The 13,275-nt window shown below is 53.6% G+C and overlaps 5 protein-coding genes across 5 annotated transcripts; 1 reads left to right on the plus strand and 4 right to left on the minus strand.

The window, feature by feature from the left end:
* Positions 1-493: 493 nt before the first annotated feature.
* GUITHDRAFT_159386 (hypothetical protein) lies at positions 494-1,897 on the minus strand (the record flags this gene model as incomplete). The annotated part of the gene is made up of 5 exons (XM_005837148.1): positions 1,774-1,897; positions 1,438-1,734; positions 875-1,387; positions 645-679; positions 494-590 (listed from the first exon to the last, which is right to left on the minus strand). The coding sequence occupies exons 1-5, from the start codon at positions 1,831-1,833 to the stop codon at positions 494-496; spliced, it is 1,002 nt and encodes a 333-aa protein (XP_005837205.1). The 5' UTR covers positions 1,834-1,897.
* A 1,594-nt stretch (positions 1,898-3,491) lies between these two features.
* On the minus strand, positions 3,492-4,232 carry GUITHDRAFT_151252 (hypothetical protein). Its single transcript, XM_005837149.1, has 2 exons — positions 3,932-4,232; positions 3,492-3,873 (listed from the first exon to the last, which is right to left on the minus strand). Exons 1-2 carry the CDS (start codon positions 4,073-4,075, stop codon positions 3,574-3,576), a joined length of 444 nt encoding a protein of 147 aa, XP_005837206.1. The 5' UTR covers positions 4,076-4,232; the 3' UTR covers positions 3,492-3,573.
* Positions 4,233-5,568: 1,336 nt separating this feature from the next.
* Positions 5,569-6,879, minus strand: GUITHDRAFT_151253 (hypothetical protein). The gene is made up of 10 exons (XM_005837150.1): positions 6,838-6,879; positions 6,706-6,750; positions 6,615-6,653; positions 6,453-6,473; positions 6,329-6,372; positions 6,227-6,281; positions 6,079-6,129; positions 5,918-6,036; positions 5,829-5,860; positions 5,569-5,738 (listed from the first exon to the last, which is right to left on the minus strand). Exons 1-10 carry the CDS (start codon positions 6,853-6,855, stop codon positions 5,686-5,688), a joined length of 477 nt encoding a protein of 158 aa, XP_005837207.1. The 5' UTR covers positions 6,856-6,879; the 3' UTR covers positions 5,569-5,685.
* A 1,952-nt stretch (positions 6,880-8,831) lies between these two features.
* On the plus strand, positions 8,832-10,210 carry GUITHDRAFT_104042 (hypothetical protein; the record flags this gene model as incomplete). Its single annotated transcript, XM_005837151.1, has 7 exons — positions 8,832-9,361; positions 9,407-9,520; positions 9,576-9,650; positions 9,695-9,733; positions 9,782-9,831; positions 9,947-10,044; positions 10,115-10,210. 7 exons carry the CDS (start codon positions 8,832-8,834, stop codon positions 10,208-10,210), a joined length of 1,002 nt encoding a protein of 333 aa, XP_005837208.1.
* Positions 10,211-10,516: 306 nt separating this feature from the next.
* Positions 10,517-12,980, minus strand: GUITHDRAFT_104043 (hypothetical protein; the record flags this gene model as incomplete). The annotated part of the gene is made up of 13 exons (XM_005837152.1): positions 10,517-10,603; positions 10,742-10,908; positions 10,960-10,986; positions 11,034-11,132; positions 11,308-11,350; positions 11,399-11,491; positions 11,538-11,582; positions 11,629-11,697; positions 11,740-11,780; positions 11,831-11,906; positions 11,962-12,036; positions 12,082-12,161; positions 12,221-12,980. The coding sequence occupies 13 exons, from the start codon at positions 12,978-12,980 to the stop codon at positions 10,517-10,519; spliced, it is 1,662 nt and encodes a 553-aa protein (XP_005837209.1).
* Between the last annotated feature and the right edge of the window lie 295 nt (positions 12,981-13,275).

Here is a 13,275-nt window from a genome sequence, read left to right on the forward strand (position 1 = left end):
GAGGAGGAGGAGGAGGAGGAGGACGAGGAGGAGGACGAGGAGGAGGAGGTCTCAAGGAGGAGGAAGAGGCGGGCGGGGGGGGGAAGAGGGACGAGAGTGAGATAGAGAGGAGAAGGGGACGGAGGAGGTCTCAAGGAGGAGGAGGAGGAGGTCAAGGACGATGGTGTGAGAGGCAGGGCATGTGAGCGAGTTCGTGCATGGTATAGCTCCCCGATTCCCGGCCCAGCATATCCCTCCCTCTCTTTCACAGTCCGCCTCAGAAGACTTTGTTACAAGGTCCGCCTCGCAAGTGAGTTTCACTCAGCCGCCGGCCTGAAGTTGCCCGGGCCGCCGCCGGGCCTGGCCTGTCCCCCGGGCACACTGCGTTCAGGGCCTTCCCTAATTCACCGTGTCCGTCTGGCAACGCCAGCGAAATCACAACTGACTGGGCCCTCGGACTCTCAGGGCCTGGCAAGGCGGGCCTGCGGCAGTGCCATGATTGTTTCATGGGTATTCAATTAATCATGTTAGACACTTTCAAGTGACTGCAAACTTCAGTGAAAGGCGGTGGACACGGCGAAACCTGTACAGCCAGAAAGGCAACGAGTCGCCTGCGGATAACACAAGGCAAATCATTCATATACATCATTCAGTCTGCCCTTCACTCGTCGGGCTCGGAGACGTCTCCGCAGGTTTGTCGCTGGCCGGTGCATCAGGGTTTTGTTGCTGTTTCATGGGGCAGTAAGGAGAAGACTGAGACAAGTGGACAAGCACTGACCTGGTACATGAGGGACAACCTCGCCACGACCTTCACTCCGTTCAGCACCTTGCGAGCGCGTCTTGCCTTGATGTACTCCTTGAGAACCTTGCCCTGGCCCAGATCCTCGTTCGAGACGCTTTCAATGTTGTCCATCAGTGAATGTTTCAGGCACTCCATGCTCGTCGGCCTCTTCTTCTGATCCACTGTGAGCAGGAGAGACACATACTGCCTCGTTTCCTTGGAAACATTCTTCCATGGATCTTTAGGAAACTTGACCTCGCCTTTCTGAATCAGAGACAAGAGCTCAGCCAAATTCTCGCTGTAAAATGGCGGGTAGCCAGCAAGCATGGTATACAAGATCACACCAGTTGCCCACACGTCGACCTTGGCATCGTATTTGACTCTTGTGCCTCTCCCTTGCGAAGCAATCATGACAACTTCCGGAGCAAGATAGTCTGGGGTCCCACAGACTGTATTCATGCTCTGTTCACCCATTACAGGACGCAGACTCGACAGTCCAAAGTCAGCAATCTTCAGGTGCATGTACTCCGGCTTCGACGGGTTGTCAGACACCATCAGCAAGTTTTCTGGTTTGAGATCACGATGGCAAGCTCCAACCGAGTGCATGTGAGCAATGCCTTCGAGAATCTGCTTGCAAGCTTCAGTCCATCCTGCTCACTGAAATGGCCCATATCTACAATCCTGTCGAATAGCTCCCCTCCCACTGCAAGCTCTTCCACCAAGTGCACTGCCTTCTTGTCTTCGAACACTTCCACCAACTTGATGCATCTCGGATGCGCCACTGCGATCATGATCCGAACTTCATGATCCAGCAGCTCTCTATCATAGTTCTCGTGCGACTTGAGCAAAGTCTTGATAGCAAACTTCTCACCAGTTTCTTTGTTGGTGCCTACTGCACATGATGCAAAGCTACCCGATCCCAATTTCTTCCCGAAGGTGTACTTCTCTGTGATGGCAAGTTGTTGATAATTTCCCTTAGACCAATCGGCATCCGCTATTCCACCTACACCGACCTTGCCATTCACTTGTGGGTCTGACTGATTCACAGCTTGCGAAGAGCTTCCACAACCCATCTCTATCAGATGATTGTCTCTTGCAGCAACCAGTCTTCAATCTTGTTCAGGTGGGAAAGCAACGGATTGAGTGCCCTTCATTCGGTATAGCCTTTGCTTGACCTACGACGTCCCATCGAGAATTTCCTGGAACATTTACCTCAGAAACAAAGTCACGACTAAAATCTTTGCTTGAGAGAAAAAAAACCTATATCTCCTCATTCAGCAATACAATTCAAACAATACTGACAAAACTATTCTTCGTCTTGCAGGGAAATAACACCTATCTACATCTATTTTCGTTTGTAGTTACAATCAATTGCAGTACAGCACCAGTAACAACCCAGGGATGCTCTCCTATTCTGAGTTGATTCTATCCTCCTAATACATCCCCCCCTCATCCTCCCTCCTCCCTCTAGATCCCTCTTTCAACGTCTCCGCACAACCCGTTGCACCATTGAGGCATCATGCTGTGGTAGGAGGTGGTAGGAGGGCTAGCACAGGGTCCTAGAATCCTAAAATATTTCGTTATATCCTAAAATTATAGGTCTTATGCACCTCCTAGTCCCAGGTCCTAGGACCTACGGTTGGTGGTACCTAACGGCGGCTAAACACTTGAACTTTTAGCAGGATACTAAAACAACTTTACAAAACCTTTTTGGGCTGGTTTTTAAAGGAGATAGTTACTTAGCGGAGTGTACCAGAACCGGTACATATCAGGACCAAAACATTAAAATGGTAGTGACTTATCATCCCCTCCCTTCTAATCAAAATCATTTTATGTGGTACAAATTTTATAGCCGTACAAAATGTTTTGTTAATTATAGAAATGGCTATACGAGGCTTGACGGTCATGATCGGTCGATCATGCCGGGCCGAGAGTCCCGGCCGGCCGGGCGATCATCCGGCCCGGGGCCCGGGGATCACCTGACTCCGAGGCCGAGTCAGTGACACAGTGATGGCATTGCGACCGTTGGCTGGGGGCCCCGGACCGTATGAGTCACCCCTGTGGACTCCTCAGTGACTGAGTCACTAATCACGTCACGGCGTGCCAGGCGGCCGGGCCGCAGTACAATAGGTGATCAGACTCTGTCTCCGATCAGATGATACTTGTGACCGTATCATAGTAGTATCGGACAGTGATCAACTTTCGTTGAAGTTATCACCGAAGTCGTGACACTCAGTGACTATGACAGGCGTGAGGCCGCAAGATGCCAAAATTGAAAACTTGAAAACTTGGCAACTGAACCGTTCCGAAGGCCCGGAGGCCAGATGATCCACTGCCGTCGCTGAAAGGCTGGACGGCCGGCAGTCACGAGGTTCGCTGCCCGCCTTTCAACTAAGAAGCCTGTTTGGCAAGGTTTCCAGGCTATCGGTAGTATGTCTACTTTACCACCGGTAAGGTTCACCTGCACGCGCGAGCTGATCTGCGAATTCGGCACGCAGCCGCCCGCCGCCGCCGCGCGGGCGGGCTGAAATCACAGGCTTGGCGAGTGGGCCGATCGCCGGATGAGACGGTCACGAGTCACGGAGCTATTATCATCACAGCAACTCAGTCAGGCATTGAATACTTGAATATCATACTTCTTATGCCACTGGACTGGAGGACACTATTGGCAAGTTGATGCGTCAAAAGCTACACTGCTCGCCGGACTCAAGCCGAAGAACGTAGTGTGACGCAATTCAATCATTCATTCATTCATTGAAGGTAAGAAAATTTACAGCAAGACAAGCACTTATGAGGGATAAAATGACAGGGAATCAATATGACTCAACATGTTTCAAAGCCTCCTCAAGAAGCAGAGTCGTATCGAAGCAAGCCACCAGGTAACGAGGCCAATGGCCTTCCTCTTCCTCGGCATGCACGCTTTGTTGAGCTGGCATCTCTGGCCTTTCGGCTTGGATGCCGTTCTTTGTGGAATCCTGGAAGAAGGCAAGGATTGAATCGACGTCCGATTTGCATGGAGCAACAAGCTGCAGCGTCGGGGTAGCTCTCACGTAAGGCCACTTGTCGATGCCAACTCTTCGGCAAGCTTTCTTCAAGGCAGTCAATGAAATACCCTGAGAAGGAGAGGGAGGGCTGTCAGGTTCGGATACAGGATAACAGGGAAGTGCTCACCAGCATATTAGCTGCGTCTCCTTGCTTCATATGAAACATCATCGAGATGTCCTTCTTTGACAGTGTAACAACTGATTTGCTAGCAGAAATGGATGTTTCACCAGCCTTTCTCCGTGGGAAAATCCTTGCGACGTCGGTAGTCATGGCTGAAGATAAGAGATCTGGGATTGACCAGGGTTGAAACAAAGTGCTGAGTCGGGATATGGATAGGTCGTAGGAGCCTGATGCTAGGTGCAGAGGGATCAAGTAGGATGAAGTGCAAGGAAGCGGAGACACAAGGTGAGGATTGAAGTTTGCTGGAAACAAAATGAGAGGAGGGGAAGTTTAAATACAGGTGATATGGAGCAACAGGCTGGTGTAATAGGAGGAACACGTGGGCGAGGAGGAGCAAGCGCAGTTCAAGAGCCTGAGGTGCAAGGGGCCACTGGACAGGAGTTCTCCTTGCGGTGCTCCGAACCGTTGTGCTTGAGCTCGGGTGGAACTATGCTGACAGTTGCCCGCTCGAGATATGTCCCTTGATCAACCGACCGGAGGTCCGGATGTACTGTACCCCCATCGTCATAAGGGTTATAACCTATCAAAAGGGGGGTGGGGTGTTGAGTGATACATTGGGGGAAGGGGAGCTGTCTATTGAGTTGAGGTGAGAGAGGAGAGAAATGATAATTGAGGTACTAATGGATTGATACTAACAAGGAAATACTGCAAAGGAGCTTGTCGGGGGGTGCAGCTACGTATCCCTGCTTCTATCCTATTTGAAATGTATCGTTTTTGAATTCATACAGATTGAGTCGATGACTTTACTACGAAGCAGTCATGACCTGTAAGCTCGAAACGACTGCGTTTCCAGGCTCAAGTTAAATCCCAAAAAACTAATTTTGGAGGGCATCGTCGGAGTCTCGGAATTTCTCTTGTTTACTGTCCTTTTGCTAGACTATTTCTTTGTTCCGAGGCGGCTCACATGGACTAGTCAAATCAAGCCAAATAACCGGACACAGCCTTTTATATTATAAAACATGTATCAGAGTTTTAGAGTTTTAAAATTTCCGCTCAGCCGCGACCAGCTGCCGTGACTGCCACCTTGGCCGGACAACCAGTAAAGTAAAAAAACAACGGGGCCACCACCCTAACCCCCACGTTGATGGACCCCCTAATGTCCATTTACCCCTACCCCCACCCTACCCCCACAGCTGACTCTTTGGCCGGCCTAGCAGGCCGAGGGAACAGTAAAACCTAGTTAGCAGTACCCCAATACTACCCCACCCCCTAGTGTTAGTCACCGGACCTCCTTTTAACACTTGCCGTGACAGCCTGAATGCTTCATCGCCCTCATGTACACTGCACAGCCTGGATTGTCCTCGTACTGATTTTTAACTTAACTTTGAGTAACCCTGGAAATGACACCGTGCCACGGTGCCAGGCACTCACCGTCTTCTCTTCTCGCCGCACGGTATGACCGTAACGGTGAGTGTCACTGAGGCCCCCGGTGAGCCGGGCCGCTCAGCGGCCTTCAAGGCTCCGAGTGACTTTCAACCGGGTCACCGGGGCCCGGGTTGCGGCCGCCGCGCCGGGCCGCGGCTGCGCCGGGCCCATGATGGCATGATGATGCACTCAGCCTGCCGCTGACACTTTACTAGTACATGAATATCTGAGTCAGTGGCCGCGCCCCAAATTCGCCGAGCGGGGCCTCTCCCCCGGCCCCACTTCGACTGCCAGGCTCAGTGATCCGACATGATCGGAACCACTGGGCCTCTTGATCATGACGGCGGCGAGGATTCACTCTCCTGATCATTCCGAACATCTCGACGCTCTGCCAGGCAAGCAGTCAGTCAGACCTGAAGCTTGTCCGCGGCCACGTCCATGTAGCCTGTCAAGTTCGAAGTCGATCAATCATCATTACCTTCCGACTCGCCGCTGCCACTTGCCGCCTGTCTGTCCAGACATCAAGTCAACTGAACCATGTAAGGAGATCCGGCTGAGCTCAGGTACCTCGAAGAGCACGAGTTTGAAGACCCGTGGGCTGCTGCAAAGGAACTCGGGTGTGCTCCTGGCGCTGAAGTTGGGGCTGACGTGGTTGGAACAGCAGGGAGCGTCGGGAGCAGGCCGCGCTGAAAGAAGGTGAGCGGCACGGCAACTAAGAGCCCACGGACCTGCTGGTAGAGCCGCAAGAGTTCTTTCTTGCTTAGCCATGGTTGACCCCCCTGGGCAAGATTGAGGGAGTCAGGCAGGAGCAGGGGCAGGTCAGTGCTGGGGAGGAGCAGAGGTTGGAAGAGGGGCAGGAGCAGGAGACAACAAGACCTGTGAAGGATTCCTTTGCGTTCCGGCGGCTGCAGGTGATGTGGAGTCTGGCAGCCTGAAGGAAAAGATCATCTCCTCCTCGTCAGCAGCGCTCGGATGGACCTTGTCGTGGCTCCGCTCCGACTAAGCAATGCTTGTCCGGGGACCTGAAGAAAATTTTGAGCCTAGACAGACGAGCCGAGGAGGAGAGAAGGCCGTTGACGAGAGAGGAAGCATTTGTCTTTACCTGCGCCTCTGAACGGATCATCTGCAAGGTCGCCATTAGTACACATGCAATCAACCTTGGTGACATCAATCCGCGTATCCAAAGACCTAGTCTCCATCTCCATCTCGATTCCCATCCCCATCATTGTGATCATCTTCACGATCTCCTTCTCCCTCTCCTCACCTTTCTCGCCCTGTACTGCTTCCTGTATTCCGCATGTGCCTGCGTTTTTTACATGCTCAGCATCCATCAAAGATTTCCCACATTGACTCACCAAATAAACCTCAGCAATCGATCCAACGAATGTAGAGATCAGGAGCTGGCAAGTGCTTCTCAGTTCCGTAGAGGAGAGAGTGACAAGGAAAAGGGAAGTGGGATGAGCAAAGGAGCAGAGATGCAAAGTTACCGGAAGCAGGCTGAGCATGTACACCGAGACTACCCAAACCGGCACGAGCATGGCGTAGCCGAGAAGCAGTCCCAGGATGGGCGCGATCCAGGGGATCATGAGCCCGAAGCTGATGACTGGAGCAGAAGCAGGGACGAGTCAACCTCAGCAGAGGGTGAGCTAGCAAACCTGAGATGACGAGCAGGAAGAAGACCATGGCCATGATGAGCAAGGCGAACCACAGGGGGCCCGTGATGTAAGCGACTGCAAGCAAGGAAGAGCCAGGGCTATGAGCAAGAATCTACTGCTCGAGATGGAGTGGTACCCAAGTTCAGCACTGGGTATCGCAGGTACGTGGGAAGCTTTCTGCCCCTGGCGACGGGAATCAATCATTCAACAGTCAAGAGGCCCTGCCGACCCTCCTGGTACCTCATGGCAAGATCCAACCATAGCAGCAGCTTCTCGAGATTCACTGTACAGCGCCGTCAGCGCCGCCCCCAGCTCCTTGTGTCGAAGACCTGCAAGCTCCGGGAGCAGCGTGCCGAGGACCTAAGGTTCAGAGGGTCAGGACAGTGCAGAGAAGTCATCAGATCGCACCAGATGCATCTCAGGCTGCACCCTATCACTCGCCATCCTCTCCTGCGCCTTGTCCGTAGGATACTGCACAAGGAGGGAATGAAAAGCCTCCCAGTGCCGAGGGGTCGAGCTACCTTGACGATGACCCACGTGGCGGCCGCCAGGCCCCAGCCGAGCAGGAACTGATACGAGCATGTCACAGAAGACGAGAGCAGGTGGAGGCTGCGTGCCTGCGTGAAGCTGATGGTGAATGGGGACGTGAAGAGCATGACGGGGGTCAGCACGGAGAGGACCGTCAGAATCAGGAGGAACCTGCTGGGCGGTCAGATGAACCAGTTGCATCCTCCCAGCCACTCATCACCTCCATGATGCTCTCAGCAGCTTCCACAACGAGGAGATGGAGGACGCGATGTGACTCACGTCTCGCCCCGACACAGAACGTCGCACCGCCCCAGCCCCCACGTTGAAGTCCTCGTCGTCGCCAATGGCTCCTCTACTTCGCCGCATCGATGAATCGCCTATCCATCCTCCTCCTGTTCCTCCTGTTCCTCCTGCTCCTGCCCCTACAGCTGATCTTCCTGACGGGGATTGGAGAGGAATGCTGCTCAGAGCACTGGGTATCGCTTGCTTCGTCCCATGCTCGTATAAAGATTGGAATCCCCTTGGCTCATCCATGTGCACGAGACCCTCAACCGCATGTCGACGTCAACTGAACCAGCAGCTCATGGTCAGACATGCCATGTTCTGGGATCTCTGGCGGGGCCAGCATGCTCCCGATATGCTGAGGGCAAACGTACAAAACAAGAACTCGCTTCGATGAGATGCAGCGTCTCAAAGTGATGAGAGCAACACGCGCAGTGGGAAGTTTGACGTGAGAACAACTTGCAACTCAAGTGCGAGACTGACAGGCCAGCCGGGATGAGCATCACGTGCCGCTAGGCTGGAAGCACGTTTCGTTCCCTGTCTCCTCCTCCTTCTCCTCCCTCCTCCCTCTCCTCCCTCCAGACAACGAGACTTCATCATGCATGCACATGCTCTTCGACATCTCTTTCAGCCTCATCCTTCTCCTCCCTCCCTCCTCCCTCGTCGCCGCTGTCTCCTCCCCTACTCTGTTGCTGCTGCGCCCTTACCTGCCCAGCCATGGTCGCCTTCCGTGTGGGTGGGAGGGTTATCCTGTATAAATTTGAGGGGTACAATTGAGGGAAAATCAGGGGGTACCTAATGCAATGTAGGGGTGGTGGATGTTCACAACAAACTGGGGGTCCAGTTTCGAGTCGATCCTGAAAAATGCCTGGGAGGTGCAGGTGCGATCAGAAGAGCGGGAAGGGAGAGGAGGGGAGAGGAGATGTACATGGGATGTAGAGGAGATGAAGACATGAGGATGAAGAGGGCTCGAGTCGCTCTATGAAGCAGCTCATGCGCGATCCCGCAACCCCAGCATGGCTTTCAGCGCAAGACTGATCTCCATCCTAGTCCTCCTCCCAGCCATCGTGCCTTCTCAACAGCAGACGCCCCATCCCTCTGAGCGCCTCAGACCTCCCGACGTGGATGTGTCGTGGGACGATCACTACCATAGCTTGCAGGAGCATGTCGACACCCACGGTCGTCTTAGGCTGGCATCGCTCAAGTACAAGGACAGCTCTCTGTACGTCTGGCTGATGGAGCAGCGGAAGAGGTGGAGGACAGGAGATCTGCAGCACGGACAATCGATGAGGCTGTGGAGGTTGGGGGCACTGGAGCCGATGAGGGCGGTGTGGGAGACGAACTTCTCGCTTGTCATGCTCTGCAAACAGCACATGGGGTGTGTGTCGTCGGGAAGCAAGAGAGGAGAGAGTCTCGCTGTCAGCAATGAGCTGAGGAAGAACAATGTGCACCGATGGGTCGAGAAGCAGCAGGCGTACGCTGCGAAGGGCAGCCTCACTCCCAAGAGGAAGGAGATGCTGGAAAGCCTCGGCATTGTCTTCGAGAGGTCCGAGCATGATCGTGTCCTTGCCTTGTGTGAGCAGGTGTGCAGGTTCAAGTCTGAGTGGGAGCAGAAGTACAACTCCCTCTGCTTGTTCAAACAGACCTTTGGGCACCTAGACTTGCTGAGGAGGGAGGAGAGCACTACTTGGAAGAAGCAGGAGAGGTGGGGGAGCGGGTAAGGGCAAGACTGCCATGTGCTGCTGACGCGCCGGCCACAGGCAGTCGCTCTGCCGTTGGTTATACAATCAGAAGTTTCAGCTGAAGAGAGACACCAGCAAGGCGCATGCTGAGAGGTGACTGAGGGCCCGGCCCCCGGGGAGGTTGACCCTTCAACTAGGTTGCTTGCCATGGGCGTGGTGCTGAGAAATCGCGGCCGGTGCGTGAGGATGAGGGCGAGGGTTTGAGAGGTGACGTGATGCGGTAGAGTCTGGAACAAGCGCTTCAACCATCTTGCGTCCTTCAAGAAAGCGAATGGTGAAGGAGGATGATGGTTGGATGATTCGACCTGACCTGACCCCCCTTCTCCCCTCCTCTCCCCTCATCTCATCTCTGCTCCTCATATTCCTTTCCTCCTCCTCCCCTCCTTCAGGTCACGTAAAGGTCCCCGTCATCTGCAAGGAGAACCCAACGCTGGGCCAGTGGGTCATCAACCAGAAGCAGCGAATTCGACAGGGCCGAATGCCAGAGGTCAGACCTCTCCTCTCATCGCTCGTTGTCATCCTGAACTCCTCGCCCTCCTCCTTGTCCTCTGCTGCAGGAGAGGATGAAGCAGTTAGAGACCCTGGGATTCGCCCGCAAGGCGTCAACCGCAGGGGGCAGAAGCAAGAAGGAAGCAGCATCGGTTCAGTGTTGAACCTTCACTGCCTCTCCTTCCCCCTCCCTTGCTCTTGAGGAGCGGTTCGAATTTCTGTCAAGATTTTTTGATGCAGTAGAGATATCGATAAGACAGGAGTTGAGGTAAGCAAAACAATCTACAAGCAGCAGTATCGAGAGAACAGACGAAATGGTGGAGGCTTTGGATTGCGAGGAAATAAGCAATGAAGATGACAGCCAAATTTTCAGGTTAAACAGGAGGATGGTAAATAGTTTGCACACACGTATCTCAAACCTCAACCGACAAACTTCATGTGAATCTAAGATGACCGAGCATCTCTCAGCATCAAGCGTTAGACTTCTCTTCACTTCGTGTGACCGACTCGATTGCTTTGAGTTCCTTGCTCATGTCTGACAGGCACGAGTATCGCTCCTTCGGGTCATGTTGGAGACAGCGGCAGATTACCTGCGTACAAACATCGAAACTATAATCAGCAGGAGCAGGAGCAGGAGCAGGCGCAAGATGAGCAGAAAGCACTGTTGCAAGTTCCATGAGGAGGAGCGCATGTACCTGGCATAGGCGAGCTGGAACATTTGGGTTCTCCTTGCTAGGAGTTGGGGGCTCTGCCCCGGCCGCCCCCCTCATCAGCTTCTCCCACATCCCTCGCTCATTGTTGAAGTCTCCCGCAGCCCCAGGTTTCCATGTCAGGTCCTTGTCGACGCTATAGGGAAGCTTCCCTTGTTGGAGCGTCAGAGTCAAACTCAGAGCCCCGCACTGTCAGCTCTTACCCGTGAGCACCTTGTACATGAGAACGCCTGGACGTGCCGTCAGCGACAGTCGATGGAGAAGCTGACGTCATCACCGAGGGAGTAGAAGTCCGTAGAGACAGACCGAGAGCTTGAATCGCACAGAAGCTGCTCGGGCGACATGTAAGCGTACGTGCCGGCCGGAAACGCTGAGTCTGCACTAGAGCGTGAGAATCACTGGATGGCTCTTCCTCCCTCCTCCACCTCATTTCCGTCACCCTCCTCCCCTACAGATCTCCTCTGCACTTGTCTTCTCCCCCCATCCCTCCCGCCCTCCCTCCCTCCCTCCCTCCCTCCCTCTGACGCCTCCGGCGATGGATTTACAATCACCTTGCTCTGCGACAAGCTCGCCAAACATGTCATAAAACTCTTCCTGCAGCGACCATGAGCCACCACAGCACACATCGCCGAACACGTTCACCAGCGAGATCAGACGATCCCCGTTCACGTCATATTTCGCAATCATCCGAAGAATCTGTTCCTCCGACGGGCGCACGCCGACAGCCCGGAAGCACTGACCTCCTACCTCACAAGACTCTCCAACAAGCGATGCAGCCTACCTGGGCCACGTCACCGCTGGAGATGACTCCGACCTTCCTACGATCCTGCAGCTTCAACGTCACCATGGAAGCACGTTAAGATGAGCACGACCATGGATTCGAAGACACTCTTGATCTTTCTCATTGTGTCCTCTCCGTACGTCTCAAGGGTGCAAACCCCCTACACGATCAGTGGTCTGCCTCAACTGCTCCATCCACTCACCGACTCATCGTTGGTGTTGGTCCATTTACCAAAGAGACAGCCTGAGAAAATTTCAGTCTCAGCCGGCGGCAAGCATCACACTCCCACCCACCTTGTGCTCCTGTCGCGGACCCAAAGTCGATGAGGCGATAGACTGTCTTCCCGCCCTGTGCGCTCCGAATGACATTCTGCATGACAACGCAAGTCATGACATGACGGGCAAGGGACAGCATGCGAGGAAACCTGAGGCTTCAAGTCACGGTAGATGAAACCTGCCGAGTGAATCGAGTTCAAGGCCCGTATGAGGTCCTGGGCTACCTGAACTCGGGGTGTCAGAGCTGGTGCTGCTGGTCACCCACATACGCGAATGGCCTCGGTGCTCTCAAGAGCTCCTTCCTGCTCGATCAGCTCGTCCAGGCTGACGCCATCGACATACTGCATGACTACATAGCAGACTCCATTGCTCAGCCCATGATCGAAACACTGAGGAAGCAAGAGTCACGATGACCAACGAAGCCAAGAGGGATACTCGCCCGAGGAACGTGCGGGCTGTCGATCAGGGACAAGATAAGACCTTCTCGCATGAGAATCGGCTCCTCGCCCTTCCTCGACTTCATCAGCTTGACTGCCACAAATTCGTCTTCGTCTGAAATCCCAGGGAGTGCATTGACACGTCCATCAGCTTCCCGTAACACCCTCGCCTTGAGCACCATTCCAAACGATCCTTGTCCCAGCAAAGTTTGCATCTCCAGGGAAGAACGCAGTGCAAATGGCAGTGAACTCCAGAGCTCCCTCGATCGATCTAGAATTTCAAGTTCCTTCGGGGCAATAATCCTTTTCCCTCCCGTCGGCACATCCGAGTTCGGCTTGCCGAGATAGTTCTGAAGCTGCGCCATTCTCCTCTCCTCCTTCCGCTTCCTCGCCTCCTCCCTTTCTCGTCTGAGCTGGTTCTGCTTTTCTTCGATGCGGCGATTCAACTCATCGATCTCGTTGCTCACAGGCTCGCTCTTTGCCTTGAGGCGGAGGCTCCCGAAAGATACACTTCGACACTTGACCTTGCCATCAGCAAGCGGCTTTCTGCAAACCCTGATCGAGTGATCTACAACGTTAAGTGGTGCGGTAAAAGCTGATTGTACGTGAGTTGATCTGGTGTTACCCAAAGTCACTGTCTCGCCCAGCCCGTCAGCACGATTGACAATCTGAAGAAACACAAACAGCACAGTGAAGACATAGCGTGAAGGCTCTTGTCGTAGAGCTTGCATGAGACTGGAGGTCCTGTTTTTGCTTGCAATTACGACAAATAATCCTTTTTTTGGTATCATAATGATCCTCAAAATATCAGGCAAACTTTCCGCCTGCTTCAGATCATGAACCTGTCACGTTGTGTTAACCATTGGCAGATAATTCATAAGTTGCTTCCGTTCATCCCTCAAACCCCTCCTCCATGAAATACTTCCCTGCTCTTTTTCATCCCATCTCCCTCCTCTTTCATCCCTCTTCATCTACCCATATCCAACCCCTCCGTCTCCCTTTCCGCAACCCCCTCCTCCCTCCTCC

Source organism: Guillardia theta, assembly GCF_000315625.1.
Source record: "Guillardia theta CCMP2712 unplaced genomic scaffold GUITHscaffold_15, whole genome shotgun sequence".
Lineage (NCBI taxonomy): Eukaryota > Cryptophyceae > Pyrenomonadales > Geminigeraceae > Guillardia > Guillardia theta.